Genomic DNA, 11158 nt, shown 5'->3' on the forward strand with positions numbered 1-11158 from the left:
GCGAAGCCGGGTATTCCTCTAGTTCTCTAATATACCGGATATATCATGTGCAGCGAACAGTGATATTTCAATATATATCTTCGTTTGGCTTGTTTGATTTGCAGAAGAAAACCTTTCTGTAATATACCGGACATATTATGTGAAGCGAACAGTGATATTTCTGCACCCCTCTTCAGTAACATTTCCAGGGATCACGACAGAATCAGTACAAGGGAGTTGCAATCTTTGTCACAACTGAGCAGATTGAGGATGTCAAAGTGAGGGCAACAAACAAACAAACAAACAAACAAGCACACAAATTATCAAATTGAAGCATGTCACAGAAACAATAAACACCTCTTTAATCTCCTTCTCCAACAGGCCCGCTAGCCATGCATCATTTGTTTTTTTTAATTAATCGTAGGTTTGACTGAATGTCGCAAGAGTAATAAAAAAAATACACACACATTAAAGTACAATTGATATTCTAAAATTTGATTTGTTCCGATCATTTACTATCAGTTAGTTATCCCACTGCGTTTTATGACCAATAAACCCCTTGTCAGTGCCAAAATGGACAATAACATTGGCAACAGTGGTTTTTCTTGCAGAAATGAGAATTCTGTCTTTGTGAAGAAAATCAAAGTCTGCATGGTACCCTTGGTAACCATTTCTCTAACAGTGGTCCTATTGATATTGATATTTTCGCCACCGACAAGAACTGTGAACATATCATAATACTATGGTGTTCGTTTTTGGTGGGGGTGTATATTTATTTATTTATTTATTCTATATTAACTATTTGGTGGGAGGCAAGCATTAACTATTACAGACCTATACACAGTGGTACTGAACAGTGAAGGCAAGCCGATGATGTTACAGTGAATACTCTGTTCCCATGTGCATGTGTTTGAAAGAAGAACGGTATGACGTGACATTTTCTTTCAAAAGCATTCACATCACAGCTCACTTTTCCTAGCCGCCATGCCAATTAACTCGCCTTATTTTGAGGGCTAGCACCTCTTCCGCAACCAAAAAGAAACCCACACTGGAGCGATTACCAGAAATCGTCCATTGTTTGTATGCGTTTGCGATCTTGAAACTGATTCTTTTAGATAATCGTTTGAACGTCAACAAAGTTTACAGCAGAAATGGTTTTCAGTCAACGTCTTGTAGATAATCGTTTGAACGTCTATCTTCGCTTATAGCAAAACTATTTATGAGTAATCAGTGATTCTGGGCAACCAATACCATTAAAAACAAAATGTTTTACAGACGTGAAGCAGGCATTACTATAGTGCTGAAGTAGTCGAACACAGCGTATGGAAACAACTTGAATCAAAGACTTAATAAGCTACTGTACGCGAACGAGGTCAACAATTTATACAATTTGAAACATTGACCTCACATCTTAAAAGAAACTTCTGATCAATTGAGTCTTTTTTTCGGTTTTAAGACTAAAAAAAAAAGGTTCCAAATTTACAACAAAACAATTCAAAGCATGAAACAATCAAACACAATAGTCTGATACGTAAAGGGTCAGTGAAGTATAGAGTCTAAAACGTGTTGGGTTTTGTTCTTTTCAAAAAGGAAACAGTTTCATATCAATCAGTATATTGTCAAATTGTATCGCGGAGTTACACATATTAATTGATGATTGTGTATACATGCATTTCTGCTATTTAAAGCATATATATTCCATACAAATAAAAGAAGAAAACGTTTCATGTTGATCAGTACATTTGCTCTTTTTATCGCAGAATTACGGGATGTCAATGATGCTTGTAAATGTGTCGATTTCGGACATTTAAAGTGTATATTCTATTAACAAAAGTGAGGTCTGATGCATAAATTCATCGGTAAAACTGCCAAATAACAAGGTGGACATCCCAATATATATATATATATATGTGATTTTCAGCAAAACGAAGTGAAGCATAATCATCCAATCATGTGTTAAAGCTTTTGTGCAAATCTTACTAGTAAGAGGCTTACCATAATTTCGCAACCTGCCTTTGAGTAATATTGTAAAATAAAAACACGGCCACTAGTGATATACTACCAATCTATGCTCACGTTGGTATGTTGAGAAAAAGTATTCATTGTAACATTGTGATGCGTCAGCATTTGAAAGATTCAAAACCAGCAATTCGCTCTTATAAATATTGTTATTTTGCCTGATGTGTACTAGCGAAATAAGACACATAACCAGAATCTCAAACTGACTTTATGCAAAGTTCGACTTTATTTTAATAGGAAATCTTGCAGATTAATTTTGGCATCAGTGTTGAAAGTATTCCTTTAAATATCCACTGCACAGAAAACAGCCAAACTGTAGATGTTGGTATATCTCTAAGAGGAAGAATACTCCAAATCTCAAAAATGTTACTTGCCAACCGGCGAGTAACATAAAGAAAGTTACTAGCCCGCCACAAATGTCGCTGGCCCGGTACATCCAACAGTTGCTGCATCTGCATTCTTTATATGGCTTTGATACTCTATATTACAACCAAAAGTGTTGCATTGAACCAGAATGTTCACTGGCCAGCCGGGCGAGTTGCCAGGTGGTTTCTACTAGCCCGGCGGAATTTTACTCGCCCCTGGCGACCGGACGGACGATTTGGCCATCCCTGTCCTATCCTATGTACGACTGTGACAAGCTTGGAGAGATCTGTGATGGTTGTAAATACAGTTTACACGGGAAGGAACGCGTCATTAACAATGTCATGTAAAGGTCTGCAGCGTTAATTTTTCCTCTGTTACTTCATAGCGTACACTGCACAACGTGTTGCGAACTTTCGCTGTCAGGGATGGCCAAATCTCAAAATTTTAACTCGTCAACCGGGCGAGTAACTTCAAGAAAGTTACTAGCCCGCCAGAAATTTTGCTGGCCCGGTACATACCACAGTTGCTGCATCTGCATTGTTTATGGCTTTGATACTCTATAATTATTACAACCAACAGTGTTGCATTGGACCAGAATGTTCACTGGCGAGCCGGGCGAATTGCCAGGCGGTTTCTACTAGCCCAGCGGATTTTTTCACTCGCCCCTGGTGATCGTGCGGACGATTTAGATATCCCTGGCTGTGATCTGAAGCACTTATAGGGAGGGTAAAAAACACTGAATTATTGTTTGTATAATCAACGAAAATGCTTACTTGTGTTCCGAGTTGTAAAGGATAGGGATGTGTAAATGATTAATTGAGTACAGGTCTCACTGGCACTTTCATAATTATAATACCACGATACTAAAACAAAAAGAAAAATGACTGCATAAACGTTTTTATTAAACGAAACACTTATTCTTCAGTACTTCTTGTAATCTGCCATAGATCTCGAGTACCTAATCATGTGAGATAGTGTGACAAACCAGCTGCGACCACATCAAGTGTAACAAAAAGTTTGTATAAAGAGGGACAATGTCGCGTTTCAAGTATGCAATTCAAACTTGCATACTTTTTATGACATAACTATATAACAAAACCAAAACTAAAAATTGTGAGCAACATTAACAAAAGTAAAAAAAATTGAAAAAGGCAATAGCAAATTTAAAGCCTTTTTTTCTCGAATACTTCACACTGTTTTTGAATTAGACCTGAAATGTAATCCAACATGAGTTTTTAATTGTCTGTTAAATCACGACCTAAAACAAAAGGACATTACGCCAAAGTTGACAAACCAGCCCAGCAAACAACACAAGGATCCCATTTCAAGACGTCTCCAGATATTCTCCTCGTTCTTGAGGCGGTTGTTTTTGTTTTTGTTTTGTTTTGCACTTCAAACGCCTTGCACGATCGTCATGCTCTGTTGAATAGTCTGAACTTCAGGATCAACACAGCTACAGTTGAGCCCAGTAACCGGCACAGGTTTCCATATTCATCAGTTTGTGTGGAGAAACAATCTGCCAGCAAAGCAATCTCAACGAAGAGCTCAGTGTTGCCTACGGATTGCTGTAAAACCCTTTTTGTTGAACCAAAGGTCAGCGCTTCGGAAAGTCTGTGCATCCCTTGTCCCGTTCACAGAAGACAAAAATGTCTTCATGTCTACAGCATGTGTTTTGTGACAGTAGTTAATCTGGTGACCAAAGTCTGATTCCAAGAAATGCCACTCGAATAAAAACGAGGTCGACTGTGTCTGGCATAGTACAATGTCTGACGAAAAAATCCATGCCATGATTCCATGTCAATTTAAGTCCAGACTTCACGAGGCAGTTGGCAATGTTCAGGCAATGTTCTGGCAAAAAAAGTCCTTTGAATGATTCCATAAAATGAGAACATTCCACATGAAAGTCCACTCGCACAAAGTCCAAAGCTTTTATATGACTATAGTCCACGGCAGGAAAAATCTTACCAGAAAGGGAATATACACAGCTTGGGCAAAGGTGAGTTCAAAGCGAAAAGCATGACCAGCCAAAGTTTTAAAGCGAGCCGAGGAAAGTGAAGTGATGAAGAAGTAAAATGCAAAAAAATTAAACATAAAAACAAACACGTTCGATGCATTGTGTGTCTTTTCCCCCGACAATTACAGACAGCGTCTTTTCGCGCAGTTTTTCTCTGTTCGTTTTTAAATTAGTCGAGTCAGTTTTGACCGACTGCTTTGATGTTGCGTGTTGAGTGGTTTAAAGAAGTCATGTCTTGTTTCGATTTTAAGTTTTTGGCACACGCACACACACACGCGCACACAGAGATCAGACGACCGAGTTTTGGTCGATGGAGTGGCGTCCCCCTGACGGTGGCAAGGGCTCTAACTCCACCTGGTAGCTACCGGAAGTGGTGGTGCTGGTGTTGTCGTCGATAGTGTCCAGGCTGTTGTCCAGATCGAAGCGCGGACTGACGTTGCTGTAAATCCGCGGCTTCTGACTCACATTAGCATACTGGTGGCGGTTGAGGCTGGGGTACTGAGAGGAGGAGGAGGAAGAGGAGGAGGAGGAGAGAGGGGGAGCCGGAGGAGGAGCCCCTTCCCCAGCCACCCCGCCGATCAGCAAAGGAGACTGCCAACGGTCGACCATGTGGCTTTTCTGACCAACCGGCGAGGCTGCGTACCGCCGGGTGACGTCATCGTGGAAGGAGACCTTCTTAACGGGCTGGCCGTTGTCGGTAAAGGACGCGGTAGAGGAGGTGATGGAGCCGGTGAGGGCGGGGTTGGACGCGGAGTGGGCGGGGTGGTGCTGGCGGAGGAGAGGGGGGTTGCAGCGGATGGTGCGGCTGACGCCGGCCGGGTGGAAGGTGGACAGGTGGCGACCCATCTTGGAGCCGGCAGGTCCTCGCACGTCTGAAAACGACACCCCGAATTGATGAGCTACACTAATCAAGGCAAGGCAAGGCAACATTTCTATCAGACACCCCCAGGGTTACATGAATTTGGTTGGGTTCCCCATGGCACGCTTTTTAGAATCCAGCCTGCCAAAATAACCCCCGCCACCACCTCCCCGCCCTCATCTCCCTTCCCATGCCCTCTACCTGTGACACCTATTTCTCTCATTTTCTCACGGTCTCCAACCGTGGCTTTAAAACAGGTCTTACGCCTCTTACCAGGAAACAAACACAATCACAATGACCTGTACCACTAAAGCCTGGTTCAGTGTGTCCAACTACGATAACGTGTTGCCTTTTGTCTGGAAGATTGTCTCAGTTGTCGCAGTTCTAATGTTTTTCCTCTACAATCATAAATGGTGACCCCCAAAAACACAAATGCTAATAACTTCTACATCTGATGGCCGAATTACTTCATATTAGGTATGCATTAATGGCAGCGGACGCATGATTAGTACACAGAGTTGAAGGTCAAATGGTCCGACTTTTGTGATCTTTCTAAAACATAGTTCCAAATTCCAAATTCGGAGATCGCCTAAGCAGTACTTTGTTGGAAATTGAACAGTAGTCAAACTAACATGATTTTAAGCCTCCTGAAATCGCTTTTGAAAGAGCACAACAGTTAGACCATTTTGACCTACAGACTTGACACCTAGTAGACTAATCGGTCAACCGATGTAGAATTATTTTAGCATTTTTGTGGGTTGCATTCTAATTGGGGTTATCCTGTACCTAATCTGATCATCACTCCTCGACATTTCCCCAGGAACCTGTCCTTGTAAGTTTTTAACTGGGACGAATACAAAGCTCTTGGCTAAAAAGCCATTATTTACACACCAGGAAGTATTGGACAGCAGCTGCGCCTTCTGAGAGTACGCCAGGTAATCAATAACACATGCATGTATCAGTCATTTGGGGGTTGTTGTTGTAAAATCCATCTTAATCAATAATGTATGGAAGGACAAACGTACCCCATGAATTTCTGTGTTTGTATTTTGTTTTGTTTTCTTTTATGTTGAAGTATATCTTCAAGTTTTGGCTGTGGTTTTAATTTATTTGATTTTGGATTTTTTTCTAACCTTTCTTTTTTTCTGGAGTTGGTGGGGGTGGTAGTCGTTTAAACTGTCGTCTTCTTTCCCATGTTTTCCCTCTAGCTCTGTCTGACTGTCTGTCTTCCCTGTCTCTCTCCCTCCCCCTTACTCCCCTTCTCTCTCTCACCCCCACCACCACCCCTTCTCTCTCGCTCGCTCGCTCGCTCGCTCTCTCTCTCTCTCACACACACACACACACCACACACACACACACACACCCACATGCACACACAGTTTCACAAAAGTCTCCTGTCCCGTTTGCAGAGGGTGACATGCGTCGCTTGCTATGACTGTCTTCCTCACTTCTTTCCCCCCCCCATCACCACTCACAACACACACACACACACACACACACACACACACACACACACATAAACTCTCTCTCTCTCTCCTTTTGTCTCTCTCTCTCTCTCTCTCTCTCTCTCTCTCTCTCTCTCTCTCTCTCAGTTCCACGAAACTCACCTCCTCCGTTTGTGGAGGGAGACATTCGTCCCGTGCTATGACTGTCCTCCTCGCTCCCACCCCTGCCGCTGTCACATGTCGTGGACTCGCCGCTAGCGTCGCTGTTGCCGTCATCGGGTTGAAGAAGAAACTGAAACAGTAAAAAATCGGGTGTGTCACTCGGTTTTCTTAGCTGCCATGTTTTCTGACAAATGTCACGATCGAGGACGAGAATACGAAGATTGACGCTGACCCCTGTGTCTGTGTGACGAGCCTGGGTACTACCGTAAAATCCCTAGCATAAGCCCACCCCGCCTGTGCACAGATTTAGGGCAACATTGGGGGGGGGGGGGGGGGGGGGGGGGGGGTGGGCGTTTGCTAGGGATAGACCCCTTTGCACAAAGTTTTGTGCTCAACCGTGTAATTGAGTGAATACAAACCCCGAAAGCATGTAAGTTAGGTCGTGTGAGTAGAAGTGGAGGAAAAAGGAGAAAAAAAAGGGACTTTGAGGCAAAGAAGGCCAACGAGGACAATCATGAGAGAGAGAGAGAGAGAGAGAGAGAGAGAGAGAGAGAGAGAGAGAGAGAGAGAGAGAGAGAGAGAGAGAGAGAGAGAGAGAGAGACAGAAAGACAGACAGAGAGAGCGAGAGAGAGAGAGAGAGAGAGAGAGAGAGAGAGAGAGAGACAGAGAGAGAGTGAGAGGGGAGATAGAGGAGAGAGAGGCCGACAGACAGACAGACAGACAGACAGAGAAAGACACAGTGTAAGACTGTCGCTTCGGCATTTTGCAAAAATGGCACAGAGAGATTCAAGAACAAACTTCAGGCCACCAGGAAGCTCGTCAAAGTACCGGTACGTAACTGACAGACAAAAGACGTCAGTGGAAAAGCATGACGTAATTTTAATTCACTTTGTCGGGGATGGGTGGGACTGGGAGTGAGGAGAGGGGACAAAGAATAAGAAAAAAGGAAAGAAACACGAAAAGGTAAAGAAGGGGGAAAAGATGACTTTTAGAACAGTCTGCACAAATCCTAGTGAAAGTGAGCCTATATTCTCTTTGAAAAAAACCAGGGTGGGCGTTTGCTAGGTAGTTACCCCTGTGCACAACTTTTGGCCCAAAGTGGGGGGTGGGCGTTTGCTAAATGGTGGGCTTATGCTAGGGATTTTACGGTACTGCTAAGATTATAACGCATATGAGAATTTATAATGTAGTAAACCTCGGTAGAAAATACCCGCAGCAGCAGCAACAACACTATAGCAAGACTGACAGCAAGAACTAACTTACAAGACCAAGGAATGACTATCAGTGACACAAGACCACAAACAAAACTATTAAGAGAAACACAATGGAAAGACACAATGACAAGACAAGAACAAATAGACTGACAAGACCAACGGCAACAGCAATACTAGCAACATACAAAACTGACACAATGCTCCAAAAATCAAAACCTCCAAAACATGAGAAAAAAAGCAGACAGACACACACACACAGGGCAATATCCAGATGCAGACCAGTGCGAGCTTCGTCGTCGCACTGAAAAAAAAAAAAAATTCACTCCTCTTTCAACATATCACAGGTCAGTGACGTCATTTCCACGGGGCTATATATGGAGAATGCCCAAGACAGAAGAAGAAATCAAGCAAAGCTCACCCCAGGATCCACGCCGTGCAATTTCAAGAGATCCTGATGAAGCCTCAAAGCTTTGTTCCACTGTGCAGGGTTCTCCTCTGCACTCGTATTGTGCTGAGACTCCTGAGACACCGAGCCGCCACTAAACTGCACGTGCAAAACACACAGACAAATGCCATGAATATACAGTACCTTGGCACAGGAAAGACATGTCATCAGCCGAACAGTGCAACACAGCGTACAATGACCAGGATCGGTATGCAAGAGTTGAGGTCAGAGATTTTAGTCCGGGATAAACGGTAATGTACCCTCATTTTCATGTCTTTTATTATTCGATTTGGAGTTGTGTACAGAATCATATACTTGTGTATGTTTTTTGTGAGGCGGTTAGGACTGTTTTAGGATTTGCGCCATGTATATATCCTCATTATTATTATTATTATTATTATTATTATTTAAGTTATTGAGACATCCCAGTGCACTAAGGGATTTATAGAGCAATTCGAGAAAATTCATTATTGAACGAAGCGCATAGCGCTGAGTTCAATAATTATTTTCGAGATTTGCTCTATAAATCCCTTAGTGCACTGGGATTGTTTCAATAACGATATTGTCAGTACCGCCAGAGAAAAAAGAAGATTCAAAACGCACATTTTGCAACGCGCATTTGGATAGGCGTAACTGTGTGGTCAGGTTTGTGTCAGATCTACTTTTGTGTGGGCTGTCTCAAGTGTGTCGTGCTTTCGTCACACGCAAACTCTTGTTTTAATTTGTGTTGGTAAATTCCAGTGTAGCGTTAATCTAAAAAGTGATGATCTTTCATAGAGACCTCATTTAAAGTCGGAGAAAGGACTGTGCTCTTAGTTATTTGCGATTCGAAACCTTCATCGAGCTTTGACAGATTGACTGTGCAGAGTGTTGCCCCTTGCCAAGGTCGACGGTAAGCACATTTTCAAAATAAATGTGGCATGTTTCTCGTGTGGTATCTTCACTCATCGGGGAGTCTGGAACTAAATATGAACGGTAAGAATGCTCTGAACCCTACACGTATTATATCCCTTTCGTTTTATCGTTCACATTTGCCAAACATGTTAATTTGCTGAGCGGGATTTATGTCGTCTGCTATGCTATGGCAATCGAACCACTCGTCCACTGCACTGAGTCTCATTTCAAAAACAAAAATTGCTCGTCACGTTGCACTGAGTCTGCACGCATGAGGCAGGCTGGTAATAAGTCTTATATATGGTAAGAACGTTCTAAACCCTACACGTTTTCGATTCCGATTGTTCTTGCCTTGAAATAATAATTCGGAAAACATTCATTTACTGAACAGATGCAGTCGTATTTCAGTGTAGTCTGCTACGTGCTGATCTAGCTGCTACGTTATCGGAATAACACTTGTGTTTTCTGTTAGCTGCTGGGAATTGTATAGCCTACTAACTCATCATTTGGTAATGTGGATAATAAGCTACATGCCACTAACATGGCATAATTATGAGAGGAATCTTCGCAAGTCGAAACTGAAAAATTAGACACAGCGGGTTCTATTTTTAGATCAGTGGCACAGGCACATGCAATCTGTCAGAAAAAAACCCACTTCTGCTTTAATTGAGAAGCAGGAAATTTATGGTCATAATCATTGGTATTGTGGAGAATATAAGCTACATGTCATTAATTAATTCTGAGGATGAGAGTACACTCTCGCTTAGGCAAAGGGCGAAAGAATACGCTCTGTGGAAAAGTTAGCGCAACAGTTTTAGCGCATCGCCATTAGCCAATCAACTGGTTCACATCAGTCATGTGACACCAGTACTTACTGACAATTATTATTATTATTATTATTATTATTATTATTATTATTATTATTATTATTATTATTATCATCATTATCCTGGACGAGCGTCTCTAAAGTCGACTCCTGCATACCGGAACATATTAGTACTTTGGTCATGCCTTTATGACGTGACAGTCACAGACATGCCAAGAAAACACTCTTGAAAACAGCCATATAGTGCAACACAGCGTACAACGACAAGATTAGTATTTCGAGGATGCTTTTCTGACATACCTGTTGCAAATTTGCCCAGGCAACAGCCAAATAATGCAACACAGCGTACAATGAATACATGACATGGGACGCTTTTTGAGAATGCTTTTTAAACATACCAATTACAAACCATCCGAAGACGGCAACAATGAACAAACAGCCGGTTGCTAAAGTCACATCATGTCCACAACCGAACATATTGTGCCTACAAAACATTGATTTCTTTGTAATATTTTTAAGCAAAAGGCTCGCACAGTAAAACCAGCAAGTGATAGAGAGAGAAACAGACCAAGACAGAGAAATTTCGACAACGAGAGAGACAAAGATAAAGACAGACCGACAGACATACAGACAGATAAGGGGGAGGGGGGGTCAACATTGCGCAAGAAAACAAAGAGTTACAAGTTGCAACCGCCACTATCAATTTGTCCCCATAACCTTTCAGAACTGAAATTAAACCACACACACAAATCAAAAACACAAAACAAGCGAGCGGAAAGAACAAGTAAATACCAAATTAAGATGTTGTGCCTGGCAGAGAAAACAATGAAGAAGTGGATCATCGCTAATTCTAGATATAATAGAAAGAATTATTTTATGATTTCGAAAGGTCAAATAAATACAGAGACCTTTGAGTTGCGTCTTGCCTCCGAAT

At 42.1% G+C, this 11158-nt stretch overlaps 1 protein-coding gene across 2 annotated transcripts in view; it reads right to left on the bottom strand.

Annotated features, from left to right (window-relative positions):
* Positions 1 to 322: 322 nt before the first annotated feature.
* LOC138970682 (protocadherin alpha-9-like) overlaps positions 323 to 11158 on the bottom strand; it is a 98585-nt gene continuing 87749 nt past the window's right edge. For both annotated transcript variants that reach the window (XM_070343170.1, XM_070343160.1), the window contains exons 8-10: positions 8478 to 8603; positions 6845 to 6974; positions 323 to 5250 (exon numbers count right to left, since the gene is read on the bottom strand). In XM_070343170.1, coding sequence (XP_070199271.1) covers positions 4667 to 5250; positions 6845 to 6974; positions 8478 to 8603 — 840 coding nt within the window. In that variant the 3' untranslated portion in view covers positions 323 to 4666. The remainder of the gene's footprint in view (positions 5251 to 6844; positions 6975 to 8477; positions 8604 to 11158) is intronic.

Source organism: Littorina saxatilis, linkage group LG1 (assembly GCF_037325665.1).
Source record: "Littorina saxatilis isolate snail1 linkage group LG1, US_GU_Lsax_2.0, whole genome shotgun sequence".
In the NCBI taxonomy this organism is placed as follows: Eukaryota; Metazoa; Mollusca; class Gastropoda; order Littorinimorpha; family Littorinidae; genus Littorina; species Littorina saxatilis.